General features: G+C 49.2%; 3 protein-coding genes across 3 annotated transcripts in view; 1 reads left to right on the top strand and 2 right to left on the bottom strand.

Moving 5' to 3' along the window:
* Positions 1–15,174, top strand: part of LOC104369991 (torsin-1B) — a 117,701-nt gene that overhangs the window by 6,933 nt on the left and 95,594 nt on the right. The window lies entirely within an intron of this gene.
* Positions 824–5,966, bottom strand: TOR1A (torsin family 1 member A). The gene is made up of 5 exons (XM_086625238.1): positions 5,729–5,966; positions 5,255–5,520; positions 3,421–3,596; positions 3,202–3,329; positions 824–2,211 (listed from the first exon to the last, which is right to left on the bottom strand). Exons 1-5 carry the CDS (start codon positions 5,934–5,936, stop codon positions 1,961–1,963), a joined length of 1,029 nt encoding a protein of 342 aa, XP_086481364.1. The 5' UTR covers positions 5,937–5,966; the 3' UTR covers positions 824–1,960.
* On the bottom strand, positions 6,365–14,444 carry C22H9orf78 (chromosome 22 C9orf78 homolog). Its single transcript, XM_086625059.1, has 9 exons — positions 14,325–14,444; positions 13,255–13,314; positions 11,679–11,730; positions 11,368–11,438; positions 11,062–11,139; positions 10,426–10,623; positions 8,616–8,752; positions 7,758–7,856; positions 6,365–7,314 (listed from the first exon to the last, which is right to left on the bottom strand). The coding sequence occupies exons 1-9, from the start codon at positions 14,405–14,407 to the stop codon at positions 7,223–7,225; spliced, it is 870 nt and encodes a 289-aa protein (XP_086481185.1). The 5' UTR covers positions 14,408–14,444; the 3' UTR covers positions 6,365–7,222.

A 15,174-nucleotide genomic window follows, 5' to 3' on the forward strand; every position in this document is an offset into this window, starting at 1 on the left:
GAGCCATCTAGGGCTACGACAAAATTAAATACTTGCTACCAATGTGTGTCAAACACCAGTATCAATGCTGCAATGGCATGTAAAGCAGAACTAAGAGTGCAGTCAATGCTGGAAAAGCCACAGTACTGCTGGGCTGAACGGTTTCTTTCCATGAGAAGATACCAGACAGTACTAAGAGTTTATCATTTTCACATCTGCTTTTTTCCATTAGACAGTCATTTGCTGTAATCAGAAGGTCAAAGAAACAGGCAAGTACCCGAGTTCAAAGTGCTCATTTGCTGACAAATATTAGGACTGATAATTTGCATATTACACAACTTCAGAGTAGAACTGGACAACTGAAGTCTTACTGACCCTTTTTTCCTCCCCTGCAGAGAAAACTTCCAAGATGCCGCCACTGAAAACGTGGACGGCTTCAATCGGAGCCTGCAGGGTGTTCAGTCAGTGGTACCACAGTGGGAGGAGGAGATGAGGAGCAGGATTTTAACTAGTCTCTAGAAGACAACTTCATCCTTATAATACTGTTGAGCATGTAGACATCTAGAAAGCCCTCCTCTACAAAAACTGTGCAACTGTAATCAGTACTGATGGTCTAGAAGTGTAGTTTCCAGTCCAAACTTCATTTGTTTCCCTTTCACCACGTAGCAAAGAGTCCCATCTCCTCATATCTACTCCCTTTTTGCTCCAGGGAGACACCTGTATTCAAGCAGAGCTGAACACTTCAGCCAGAAACACAGCGTGCTCTCCCTCAACAAGTAGTAAGTTTGTGAAAAATTAATATCAAATCACTCAATACAAAGAACACCAGAAGGCAGCTAAGGAATACATTCCTGATTAGAAAAGTTTATTTTTAATAGAAACTGGAGTGTAAAAAAGCCTCTGCAGTGCTCACATTTAGAAACAAGTCTGACACTCTTCACAGTAACTTCAGTTGACACATTTCACTATTTTTTTTTTTTCCAAATGCTCTGTCTTCATCCCTGCCTCAAAGGCATACAGTATTGGGAGAACAGAAAAAAGGGAAAACCCTGCAAACTGGCCCCAAATTTCTACATATAGGAGAAGAGGATAAACCTCTCTTCCACTTCCTTGGTGTAAAATTTAACCTGTATGTGTTTAAGTTATGTCCTTGCCATGAAGCTGACTCACCAGTCAGAAAGCACACTTTCCTCCATCCTGAGATCGCTGCGAGGAGAGCATGCTCTGGGCAACTTTATACATAAAAAAAAAAAAAATAACCCAAAATAGGAAGCAACTACATTGAAGTAGCAGTCAGGCATTTTAACTCAGTTCTTTGTAATGCTAAGCCCACCCTTTGAAACACTATCCAAAGTGTTTCATACTCCTGGTTTGACACGCAGGAGATTTATACCAGTGTTTTGAGAAAGACAATGGTACTGCACAATGCTGGATAGAAGACTCCAGATTTTTTTAATTACAGAATCCCCTCCTTATCTTTACTGGAACCAAGCTGGTTAAGGAGAAAAGACACATATCCTACTTTTAATGCAGTTACAGGAATATTCCCACATAAGCCAAATTAAGATTTTCACAGACACAGGAATTTTGATTAAAATTCTCAATCTTGTCTAGACATCATCCACATCAAACCAGAGTACAATTAAAATTAAGTCATAGTCTCAGTCCTTCTATATGTGCCAACAATCTGCCAAACAGTTCTCATTACTGACACACGATCCGAGAGGAATCTTCGGCACTGTCAGACATGGACCCCCGCGTTCACGACGCAGTTTGTTCTTACCTTGACAAGACAAGGACGAAGCACTCGGGAGCCATGACTAGTGACAGAATAAAAATGCAGAGGCACTGCTGCTTATTTACACACCAGTTAAAAAACAATGTTCCTTTCTTTAAAAAGTGCTTAAAAATGAAATGTCCCAGGTTCTCCACTTTGTGATTAAGTTAAATTTGCTTCTTTGCGGGTTGTAGCAACAAAGCATTAGAAGTCATAGTAATAATCCAGCTTTGCATCCACAGTTTTACATCCTTTATCTGAATAAATTCTCTCCTCTCTGGGAAAGTAGGTCATCTCGTCGGCTATTCTGGTTAAAATGTCTTCATCCACAATATAGCCACGTGATTCAATCTCAACCCTGACACACATTTTCACATGTTTGTATTCCAGAGGCAGGAAGGGAACAAAGTAGTCAATGAGATTTCTATCAATCAAGGTGCTGTGCCAAAATCCACCTACAAAGAGAAAGAGAAGAGGTTTGTTTCCGCTCCTCTAATTAAACACCGCCATAGGTTGAATGGGAGCAAGATGCGTGTCACAGCCCTCTGCTACAAACCAGTAAGAATTCATCTGTGGTTTTAGGGCTCCGTAATGGACAAGTAAGTCCAAATACAAGCCCGTTCTCATGGTACTTTGTGCATAAAGTCTTGGACAAACACACAAATGTGGTCCATTGGAGTTGAACGAATGAATTCTAACTGAATGCGTGTAAGCCTTGCTCCCCAGGTGCTAGTCTCACACCTTCCCCTCTCTCACCTACAGAACAGATTTTCTGTCTCTTATCAGCTCTCCCAGACTAGCTTATCTTGCTCCTTTTTTCAGAGCTTGCATCTAACTTTTTTTTTTTAAAAAAAGCAGTAAGTTGGCTTCTAATACTAATTTTAGTGTATAGTCATGTTAAAATCCTTTTTAACCTCAAGTCCTCTGCAAGGAAACCTAGGAAGCACTGGACTGCCCACAGCAGAGCTGGCATGTCAGCTTGTTCCCCCGTAAATGGCTCCTAAATAACTGCCTGAAAGCTTTTAACAGACTGAGCAAGACAGGCTAAGTGGGCTGGGGGCCAAGGAAGCAGCTTCCTCATAATAAAACGTTTTATTGGTTAAGGATTATTCAGCTAATGCAATATCTAGCCTAAATGTCTAGATTTCTGTTTGCTTTCCCTTTAAACCATTAATAAGTCAATAAATGCACAGTGTAGACTTCCCCCACTATATGCAATTCAATGGACAACAAACATGCTGGTGGCAAAGGTGCACACAGAGCTCTTTAACCTCCACTTCATTTCAAGAACCGACTGTAAGCCTCAAAACTGCATTTGGCTCCTCCCTAGTCGAAAACTGGAGGCCACATCAAGTAGAAACCACAGCCGTAAAACCACAGGTAAATGCAGCCCATCCTTGTTGTGTAACTTTTCCCACCTCAAAGGCAATCACAGTTTTACTCACTATTTTTGTTATTGAAGACTGACACAGACAGTGCGTTTTGCATATCTGTGAGCTGTATGTCTTCCCTTGTCCTCCCGTTTCTCCAGAAATCTAGTGCCACTTCTGTTATCTTTTCAGCTCCCGCATTGCTAAGTAAAGAGGAAACAAAGATTGTAGCTGGAGGCAATTTTAAAAGGCATGGAGTGTATTGAACAGCAAATCTGAGAAGTCACTCCTCACCTGAGGAATATGAAGATGGCTTGTCGGTAAGACACTCCATCCAGCAGCTCGTAATAGTCCAGGAATGGCTTGATGGAGTCAATGAGTCCCGCGTGCATTTTATCCATTTCATCAAATATGAAGAGTGATCTGGGACAGATGCTCACATTGCCCCGAATCCACGACTGCAACTGGTCCTGAGCAGCATAAAGAGAAAAGGTGCTGAAAGAGTTTGTGTTGAAAAAACAGAAAAAAGCACTTCTGCCTATTGATCTTTGTCTTGAAAGAGTCATTTCAATTGTGTCATTTTAACACCTTTGGCTTCATGGCTAAAACATGGTTACAAGCTGTAAATAAAACAAACTCTCATGCTGGTTCTGAAAAAAAACAATTAAGATAACAACAGACACGATGGGACAAGCAGGAAAGCTCCTCAAGAGAAAGATATTCCTGTAAACATAGCAAAAATGAAAGCGCACAGCAGGACAAAGGACAAATATCACCAAGGAACAACAACACAAAGCAACGCCCTGACAAGTAAGACGATTACTTTTGGCAGCACTTTGATCTAGGCATCCTTAGGTGTCAAAGCTCTGAACAATATTAAATTTGCTACTCGGTGAGAAATTGCACCTGCAGTCACTGGCAGAAATACAACCAGAATTCAATTCTCAGCCCTGTTTTAATAATTCAGAAGTTACACAAAGACAATTACAAGCCCTTCTTAAAACACAATGTTGTTCAGAAGGGCTAACACTTTACTGTATTTAAAGATTCTCTCACTTAAGTGTTGCATTTAAGACCAATAATGAAGTAACTGGGGAAAAAAAGGGTTGATCTGCTGGCAAATGAATGAGAAGTAACTGTTCTGATCAATTTTCATGACTGATCTTTTTTTCGTATTCACTGTTTATTCAGTCCCTGAACTGCAGCGGCAGCACACGAAGGTGGCACCGGATGTATTGTAAATAAGCAGCCGCCTTGAGCAGCAAGTTTCTCAAGTGTAATCACCTCAAAACAAAAGAAGAAAAGGATCAACTCTACTTTAAAACAGCTCAGCTGCAAGAAGGGGAAAAGTAAGCTGTAAAAGAGGAAATAGATCTTTCCTCCATTTAGAAATCAGGTTTGTAGGCTCTCCCATTCCCACTTTTAACAAACTGAATATAAACATTCAGTACTACAAAAGACAGTGGTACTCATTCAGACTGCTGTTAACATTTAGAACAAAGAAAAACCAGAAAACATGTATCTGAACTACTGCTCCGTACGATACCCACCTGACTACTGGACAGCACTGACACTTGGCAAACTGGCAGAACAATTCCAAATAAATATACCTGTACCTTCTGACCACAGAGTATTTTGTGATTTTGTTTTACAGCTGGACACATAGAAAACCTAAATAACCCACTTGGTTTGTGACGAAGCTCAAAAGTACACCCAGAGGGCCTCAGAGGGCAAGCTTCAGCTTGCTGTGGTACCTAACACACTTGGAGGTCACCAGGTGGTTCCCCAAAGTCATGAACTACTATTTTTTTGCAGTACCGACCAACGTCCTCACCCAACCACGGAATCATGCTGAATCACTCTTATCGTTAAGTCAGTCACATCTCTGAGCAAAGCGTCAGACAAAAAATAACCGTATCGTTCTTCCCTAAAGAGAGGCTCAAAACACATGCAAAAAACTTTACATTCATGGGAAAAGCAGTCCTGACGGATGTCAGGATTTACCCAGTTCTGCACAGAAGATCTGAGAACTGGCACAGGCTGCGTTTTACTTCTAGGTTTCTAGTGCTGATCATGCCGTAACGTTTGCAAACCGATGCAGCAGCTGCGCCCCGCCGCACGCCCGTACCTTGTAGAGGTTGATGCTGTGAGCATGAGGAAAGTGTAAAGTTGCCACGAACTGGTGAACATATTTGCTCTGCAGGCCTCTTTTATAAATGCTTTCGGCGACGATCTTACTGACGAAGTTTTTGCCCGTCCCAGTCCACCCATGCAAGGAAAGGGTGAGAGGCTTTTTGGCGTTGGTGTTGTTCAAGAAGCCCTTCACGGCCTTGACAACCACCTTGTTCACCAGGTGCTGCCCGAACAGCTTCCGGTCCAAGTTCTCCTGCAGAGCTGGACGAACACACCACACCGTCAGCACCGCGCAGGGGGGCGGGCGCGGGGCCCCGCCGGCCGCCCGCCGGGGCCGGGGGGCGAAGGCCCGGCCGAGGCGGAGCAGCGCCCGCGGCCCACGCAGGCCCCACGGGCCCTGCCCGGTTCACCGCGCCCTCCCAGCGCCCTCCCGCCACCCCCGCCCCGGCCCCTCAGCCCGGCCCCGCACCGGCGGCGGCGCGCTGGTCGTGCCGCTGGAGGCAGCACTCCCTGAAGTAGCAGTAGAGCCGCGGGTAGGAGATGAAGCCGGTGAAGGCCGAGGCGGCGGCGCCCGCGATGGCCAGCCCCAGGCTGATGGGCTCCACGGCGCTCGCCGGCCCGAGGAGCGGCAGCAGCGCCAGCGCCAGCCCCAGGGCCGCGCTTCGCCACGGCTTCATGGCCCGCCCGGCCCCGCCGCTCGGCCGCCGCTTCCGCCCCGCAACGCCGCTTCCGCCGCCGCCGCCATGTTGGGTGCGGGCAGGGGCGGGGCCGGCGCACGTGGGCGGGCACGCGCGGCTGTAATTAGCGCAAGGGCGGCCTCGCGCGGCGCGCCCTAATTAAACACCGCGCTCACGTTCATTAGCAGCGTCGCGTGCGTGGCACCCAGAGCCGATGGGGGCACAGGCGCAGCGACAAACCGCGCGTTTTCCCGGCCCACAGACTGCTCCCCTTTTCCCAGAAAAAAATAAAAATAAATCCTGGGTCTATCCCCCACCCCGCCCTGCGGCTCCCACTCGGGACACGGACACCTGCACAGCCACAGGACATCAGCACACTCCCATGGTTCCTGGGTATCCCAGGAGGAAAAACGTCATTTACAATCACTTAAAAACAATTTTATTCTTTTCAAGTTCTAAATCCTGCCTTCACGCACCCGCACGTCCCATCTCCTGGGAAGAGGTGGCCGATGCTGGCTGCGGGGCTTCCGACTTCTTCACCAGCCGCCACATTGACCCTGTCCTAAAAGCTGAAAACGTGATTTTCCTCTAATTCAGCAGTTACAACCTGATCCAATTCTCCTTTTCTTCACAGCTAAATAAAACGCAGTGAACTGCTACAGAAAGAAGTCTGCAGGGAGAAAAACGACACAAAACACGACGAGGCGGACGATACAAAACCCCTGGCACTGGGCACCTGCTGTCGCTTCTCGCGCTGACAACGGAGCCCGCAAGGCAGCGCCGGGCACAGCCAACGCAGGGATTTCTCCCGGAGCACTTGCAAGCCAGGCTGAGGAGCCGCGGCACCGGACGCACCGCTGCAGCGTCTCAGCTTTGCACCCTCTGCACAGCAAAGGCCCTTGGGAAGAACAGTCACATTCCAGCAAACTGGCTTGAAACCTTCCCTTTATATTTACAAGGCAAACAGCACTGCTGCTTTTAAAGGATCTCTTTTTTTCATTATTTTTTAAAGAGGGTGAAAGAATCTGTAAAAGCAAGTTTGCTCTCTCACTAAAAAATGCCAACCATAAAAGCTCCTGTTCTTACAAAAGAAGTTTTCTGAAAATAAGTTATATACAAGATTTCACTGACTAAAGCATTCACAGTCACCAGCACACCGATTCACTACGAGATCACAAGGAACGCTCTGCAGGTAACACCAGCGTGTGAAGGCGGTGACTCTCCCCAGCTCCATTTCAGATCACTAACACAAAATCCTTTAGTGGAAAATAATCGGTCCACGCTCATCAGTATCGCCTATTCATCTTCTTGAATTTCTCATAGTGATAATCGTCTGTTGCTTTCTCATTGAGCGGACGTTTGCGATTTGGAGGAGACCCTTCCAAAGAAAGAGAAGGAAATATTACTTCCCTGTCCTATCAGAAATCACTTCCTTAACTCCACCACTTTGCTTGTACAGCCCCTCGCTATGTGAAAGGTTATTGCTTTAACTGTCAGTGCTCCCCAGTGCTGCCCACCCGTGCTCTCCCAGCTTTCGTCAAACCCTTGTCAGCCAGCTTTGGCAACACTTTTCAGTTGTGACCATTGCTACTCCACCCTTGGGCGTCTCTAAAGACATCCTCTGTCCAGAGGGCTTCATGTGTGACCTAGGAGGGGTACATCAAGTGCAACATCCATCTCATGGACTCAGACTGCTCCGTTTCCCCACTACTGCAGGGCACCCAGAAGAAGAGAAGGAAGAAATGCTAGATCATTGCTCTGTGCAAGACCCCTGAAGAGTTTGAGAGTCTCTCCTTATGACATTCCAGATTTGCAACTTACGCTCAGGTTCTGGCCTCTCCGTATCCCCCACTCTCAGCGGACGGGGCTTTGGCTCTTCTCTGTTCCTTCGCACTGGGGCATTTAGCTCCTCATGATAAACTGAAAGAAGGAAACATCAGATAAGGAGTATGATCTGGAGCAGCGTTACTCAGACAGATACATTTCTATGGCATTTGTTACAACTGATCTTTAGCACAAACAATGGAACCTCAGAACAAGCGTTCTTGGAATTGGTTTCTATAGATAATCAATACACGTACGATGGGATACAGCAAATTGCAGTAGCACTGTTTCCTCGTAAGTGGCCCAAAGACTCTTCATTTCCTTCAGAACACACAAATCTGACTCCACATCACCCCTGAAAGCATGGTTAGACATAGCCAAAGGCTCCATTTCCTCCCAATGGCTGCAGTCTGAGAGGCCCTCCTGGAAATTATTGCCCATCTCCTGTCCAGTAAGGCCCATGTTTGTTTGACCACCTGTATGCTTTAGCAGCCTACAAAATAGATTATCTCAATGATAAACCATTATTTAGAATCACAGATGAGGCAGGCATGTCCAGCATCTGCTCAAGACACAATTTAAAGAAAATGTCTTGAAATATGAGGCAGTGTCAGTTGGGAGTCCAAGAGCAGAAAGTTAAGGCATGAGTAAGATGTCCCTCTCCTTGCTGACGGACAGAAGAAAAAGATCAAGCCAGATGGGGTCTATCTGAGCATGCCAGAAACAGGAATCACACAGCTGCTTGTGCTGATATGTGAACTAATTTCTCCTGCATCAGACTCTGTCCCAGCTGACTGCTTTTCTTCAGCAGAGGAGAGGGTCACACCTGGGTCAGGAGAGCTACATGAGACTTACATCTGTTGTGCTGGACATAGTTAACAGCCATGTTGGTGGGAACAAAGGAAGTTTCACTGTCTTTCTTTTTGTTCTGCTGCTCTGCCAGCAGCTTGGCCTTGGCCTCTTCCGTTGAGATGATGTTTTTAATTTTTGCGCTAGAAGAAAAACAAAGAAAAAATGCTCACTCACATCTAAAAAGGCAATAGGCATAGAAGTGCTAAGTGCATGGATTTTGGGGACAGTAATAGCACTGCTATGGTGTTTGATGTGTTTTTGGAGAGAGCAGGCAGTGCTATAGTGTCATGGTTTGATGTGGAGGGGGGGCGGTTCTGGTGGCAGGAGAGGGGTTTTGCTCCCTGCGACCTCCCCGGTTTTGGAACCGGGTTAGGCTTAGTTCTGGCCACCAGATCAGACTGCCATCCCCCTCGGGATTGAGCCAATAGGGCGCCTCTGCGAATTGCCCTATTTAAGTCAGGACAAGGGAACCGGAAAAGGTGCTTTGCCCAGGATCGAGCAGAGAAGGGAGGAGGGCACTGCCCCCGCTCCCTGGCTCCCGGCCGGGCAGCTGCCTGCATCGGGCCGGCGCCGCCCACGGAGAATGGCGGTGGCGGAGCCAGCTGGGGAACTCAGGGGCACCCCACTCCCGGGGTGCCCACTGGGCTGAGTTCACCTGGAGAGGACTGAGATCTGAGAGAAACAGCTGCATCGACAGCAGGTCAGTGAGGATGGAGCGGGAGGAGGTGTGCCGGAGCCGAGTTTCCCCTGCGGCTGATGGTGAGATGGCAGGCTGCCCCCCTGCAACCAGGACGGCCTCGGTGGAGCAGTGACCCACTCGCAGCCCGTGGGGAGAAGATGCCTGAGCCTGAGGATGGTCGTGCTGGGGTGCACGACGAGGCAGAGAGGCATCTGGAGTCTTCGTGACGACCCACGCCGGAGCGAGTGGCTGCAGCTCCCTAAGTACCCGAGACTGTGGTAAAGCCCACACCGGAGCAATCTGTGGGGAAGGATTGTTTCCAGTGGGCTGGACTCACGCTGGAGAAGTTTGTGGATTTTTCCTCGTGGGTAGGGGATCCATTGGAGCAGGGGAAAAGGGTGTAAGGACTCCTTCTCCTTTAAGAAAGAGGCAGCAGTAACAGCACAGAATGAACTGACCTGCACTCCCCCAGTCCCTGCCCCCTGTGCTGCTGGGGGGAGGAGGTAGAGCCGGGAGGAAAAGGAAGGGGGGGGGGGAAGGTGTCGTTTTTAAGATCTGGTTTTGTTTCTTTCTGTCCTCTCAAGTAATCGGTTTTTGTTTCCCTTTGTCCTTCTAAGTAATCATTAATAAACTGTTTTGCTTTGAGAAAAGCTCTGCCTGTTTTGCCCAGGACCATGGTTGGTGGGTGCTCTCTCTGTTCTTGTCTCAACCCTCAGTCCCTTTGTTTTTTTTTTCTCTCCTCTCTACTTTACTGGAGAAGGAGAGACTGTGTGAGTTTTAGTTGCTGGATCAGCCTAAAACCACGACATATAGAAACAGGTGCTTTGTTTCAAAGGCAAAGGGAAGCTCGCATCTTTAGGGCACCCTCTTTCAGTGCAGGGCATAAACTGATCCTCCAGAAAGCCACTAGATTCAAGTCACAAAAATTAAGAGCCTTTTCCCAAAAGTCACATGATGGAGCTGCACTGGAGCCCCATCACTGTGCGGAACATCTGTGCTAGATACCGCACTAATCCCGAACAAGGCTCAGTCTCATCACAGAGCCGAACTGGGGCTGTGGGATCCAGCCATACCATTGCTCTGCCCATCAACACGTGCTCATCCTGGCAATCCAGGCCATAACCAACAACTTACTCAATTCCCAGGTCCACTTCAGGAATGCCGCTCAGCATCTGGTTGGACAGCATCTCCTCAGTTTTCTTGGCAGAGGAGACACGGATGTTCTCTGGCAGCTCGTACAGAGAGTCTTCGGCATTCTTAAGTTTCACCTTCTGCTCCTCATTCTCCACAATTCCCTTTCTCTTTTTCAGCTCAGTCTCAATGTACTTCATCCTAAACAACAGCACACGAGGGACACACAGTATTTAATTCTGTTTTCTGTATTCTGTCCCAGCACTGCTGAGCACAGCTGCAGCACTGTCCCAATAGCTAGGAGAGAGGGGTGAATGATCTCTCCAAAACAACTCAGCTAACATCAATTGCAAGAAGCAATTGTCCAAGAAATGATCGGATCCTCCAAGCTCTTTCACAAACAGCAAGAAAGGCTCTAACGGGTATTTCGTGTCAAGCTAGTTGGTTGGCACCTCCCACCTTTGTCCATGAAAAAGCCTCCTCTAGTCTGACAGCCAGAAGGTGAAAGGGCAAGTGAAAGTTTCGGTGAGAACTGGGAAGACATTCTGGGAGGACTCAGTATCCAAGACAGACACAAATAAATTGGGAGGGGACTCTCGATCCAGCATTCAACATCCCAGACAACACAGCACAACTTACATGTCAGCATCTTCATCCCGCCTGTTGGTTTCAGCTGAGAAGGAGGTCCCCAAGTTTAGATCTTCCTCATCGTTAATCCTAAACGGAAAACACAATGTTTACACTTTGAGGTTTGTTGGTTTGTTTTTTTTTTTTTTAACCTAATTTAACAAGTTTGGGTAACAGTAACTAGCCAAAGTGCACTACCCCTCAAAGCAAATAACTAGCAACTAACTCTTCAAAGCAACACAATGTCTGGTTACTTCATTCCCAGCTGTGATTTAATGCTAGTCCAGCAAAAGATCTTCAGAGCTCATACACACCCACCTGTCCTTGCCTCTTTCTTTCAGCTTCTTCATGTCCACCATTCCCCCAGATTTTATCTTAAACGGGTCATCCTGTAAAACAAGAAATAATGACAAACCCTAAAGTTTGTCATTTAAGTTTTTTAATGACAAACCCTCTAGTTTAACTCTAGTCTTCAAAATCTGGATTAAAACCACAGAGAACATTGACATATTCATCTGCGACACCAGACCTACCCCAGGCCAGACTTGTGCAGCCATCGGCTGGACCAGGCCACTGTTTTCACATCATTATGTCTCAGCGCCAAGGTGATCAAAGTGTTCAGCACTTACCACAAGTGTTGCTTCTTCTTGCAACTTCTCTCCCACAAGCAGAGCTACAGCGCTAGTCAAGCAGATAAAGTAAATAAAATTCAGTGGCAGGAAACATATGACCAACAATACTGCATTTCTTTATCCTTCTCTAAATCATAGAATGGTTTGCACTGGAAGAGACCTTATTATCTAGTTCCAACCCCCCTGCCATAGGCAGGGACACCTTCCATTACACCAGGTTGCTCAAAGCCTCATCCAACCTGGCCTTGAACACTTCCAGGGATGGGACAGCCACAACTTCTCTGGACAACCTGTTCCAGTGCCTCACCATCCTCACAGTGAAGAATTTCTTTCTTATAGCTAATCAAAATCTCCCCTCTTTCAGTTTAAAGTCATTGCCCCTTGTCTTATCACTACATGCCCTTGTAAAAAAATCCCTCTCCAGCTTTCTTGTAGGACCCCTTTCCTTTAAGTACTGGAAGGCTGCTCTAAGGTCTCCCCGGAGCCTTCTCTTCTCCAGGCTGAACAGCTCCAACTCTCTCAGCCTGTCTCCATAGCAGAGGTGCTCCAGCCCTCGGATCATCTTCATGGCCTCCTCTGGACCCGCTCCAGCAGCTCCATGTCCTACTTACTTTGGGGTCCCCAGACCTGAGCACAATACTACAGCGGTGGTCTCACAAAAGCAGAGTAGCAGGGCAGAATCACCTCCCCTGACCTGCTGGCCATGCTTCTTTTGATGCAGCCCAGGACACAGTTGGCTTTCTGGGCTGCCAGTGCGCATTGCCGGCTCATGGTGAGCTTCTGTTCAACCAACACCTGCAAGTCCTTCTCCTCAGGGCTTTTCTCAATCCATTCTCCGCCCAGCCTGTACTTGGGCTTGGGATTGCCCCGACTCATGTGCAGGATCTTGCACTTGGCCTTGTTGAACTTCCTGAGGTTCACACAGGCCCATCTCTCCAGCCTGTCAAGGTCCCTCTGGATGGCATCCCTTCCCTCCAGCGTGTTGACCGCACCACACATTTAGCAGATGGTCTTATTAACACTGACTTGTCCATTTTCCTAATCTCTCCACACGGATAGAGGAACTGTTACTGTTTTGAGGAGATCAGAAGTTAAGGCCGATTTTAGTGCCTTACAGCACGTCATTAAAACAAGGAACGCAGTTCATTGCTGGTACACATTTCAACAAGCTCATCAGCTAATCAGCAGCACTAGATGAGAGGGGTAAGAGGAAATGAGGCTGGAGGAGGTGTGAAATTTAATTTGTCCAATTTAAACCACGTGTGCAGTACAAAAGTAATCTGGTGAAAATATATTTCATGGTAAATCCCAATCTTAATATTTTTCTCCACGACTGGGATACAGAAGAGACTTTGCCCACTGTAAACTGACACTGGATGCCTGTACCTAACTCCCCCTCTTTCCCATCCTCAGACTTTAATGTTGAACCTCCTCCCTCAAGACCATGGTTTTGGCACTATCCGACATGTAACGATGTCTACTGAAAGAAGGCACGTGGCAAGAGAGAAATTTACTGCTACATTACACCACCAGACAAAACACAACTTCACATCCTTGGTGCAGCTTCCCTTACCTCACCCCATTGGGTCGCTTCCTGAGGCTCTGAACTTCTTTGGCTTCCTCAACTTTTAACCTGAAGAAAAAAACAATTGTCTTAGTACTTGATACTTTGGTTTTAATTAACTTAATGTGATTCTCAGCAGTCAACATGGAAACATCTAGACAAGCTTTGCCTTAAACTCTTGCATATCAGGGTCCACTTTTCTGGTTACAGATTAGACAGATATTTTCCTTTTTACTTTACATAAGCAATTCCATTTCTTGAAGCAATCAGAAAAAAACAGGCTTGGCATCTGCTGGCTATGTCTCTTCAAGACGTTTTCCTTCAGCCAAGGAAAAAAGCACCCAAACGTTGAAAGGCTTTAATAAGAAGCCAAGATGGGAAGAACAAGCCAAGGATCACAGGTTTTAGTCCATCAAGGTCTCCAGAAAATATTCTCCTAACAGAGGGCCACTAAGAAACACGAATTACACCTTTACTCCTTCAACAATCGACGCCAGCTGATAAAACAACACAGTCCCTTCTCAGGGGGATGGGGAACCGACGAAACACTCAATTTACAGCAAAATCAGCAGCAGGTCTCAAGGGCACACGGCACAGCAGAGCTGCTGTCACGACACATCAGCGCACGAGTGACTCAGAAGAAAGTTTATGGTAACTCCAAATCCCAAGTCTCTCTGGACTGACATGCATCCCTCACTCCTTCAGCCACCCAGGCTTTGTCCTTCGACATCTGCCACCAAACACTCGCCACGAAAACGTTTTTCAGAGACAAAATTGTAACGAGAGAGGCGTTGCTGGGATGCGAAACCAAAACGGCCCGCGAGCGAGCGCCAATTCCCAAAAGGCAGGAGTGCGAGGGAAGGGAACGCCAGGAGTCGATGCTGCGACGTGATGAAGCCACAACACAGCGGTGCGACACGACAACGTCACGTGACGGCAACGCTGCAACACGACAGCGGTACGTGTCGATATGACGACACGACACGACCGACACAGACCCGCCGGACTAACGCGGGCCCGGCCCGGTCCGCCCCGGGCCCGGTGGGCCCAGCCGCGCTCTCCGCCGGCTCCCGGCCCACCTGACTTCCTCAGCGATCTGCTCGTCCTCCTCCTCCTCCTCAGAGTCCTCCCTCCGCCGGCGGAAGGACTTCTTGGCCGGCATAGCGCCGGTCGCTGCTCCCGGGGCCCGCCGGCCACCCCGCGCTCCCCCACCGCCGACTCCGCGGCGGGCGCGTCGCCCGGTGATGACGCCGCAGCCCCGCGACGCAGCCGGGCGGTGCAGCCGGTCCCGCCGCCGCCGGTCCGGGCAGGCGGCGCCCGCTCCCGCTGCCGCTCCGCCGGTTGGGCCGAGACCCCTCCGTGCCCTCCCGGGCCACCAGTTCTCTTTTCCGATGAGACCCCGCCCAGTCGCGACAGCCGCTTTGTCTATCGCGGCCCGGGCAGCGCCGCCTCCGCCGCGCGCGGGGGTCTGTCGGCGACGCCGCGGAACGGGCAGCGCTCCGGCAGCGCTCCTCGCACTCCCGTGTCTTACACCCGGCCTGTCGAGCACGACATGGCTCCTCCCGCCCAGCTGCACCGCGTCCAGCTGGTGCCAAACCCGCGCGCAGCCGGAGCCGGGCTTTGCCCCTCCAGAACCCCCTGCCGCAGCAGACGCCCCGCCGAGGGCTGCGGGCGGGGGCTGAGTGCTGACCGCTCCGGTAACGCGGGCTCCGACCCAGAGCCCTCGGGAACAGCCTCCCCGAGGGCCGCAGGGGCAGCGCCGCCGCCCGCCTATTCCCCTCCCTCCGCGCCCCGCCCTCCCGCGGCCCGGCCCCCGCCCCTCCCCCGGCCTGCGAGGCGCCCGCCGCTCCGCTGCCGCCGCCGCCGCCTCCCCGCGCTGCTCGGGGCGCTGCGGCCCTTCCCGGCGTCGGGCCGCGGGGCGCGGCCTAC

The sequence above is a fragment of the Tauraco erythrolophus genome, chromosome 22, assembly GCF_009769465.1.
Source record: "Tauraco erythrolophus isolate bTauEry1 chromosome 22, bTauEry1.pri, whole genome shotgun sequence".
Classification (NCBI taxonomy): Eukaryota; Metazoa; Chordata; class Aves; order Musophagiformes; family Musophagidae; genus Tauraco; species Tauraco erythrolophus.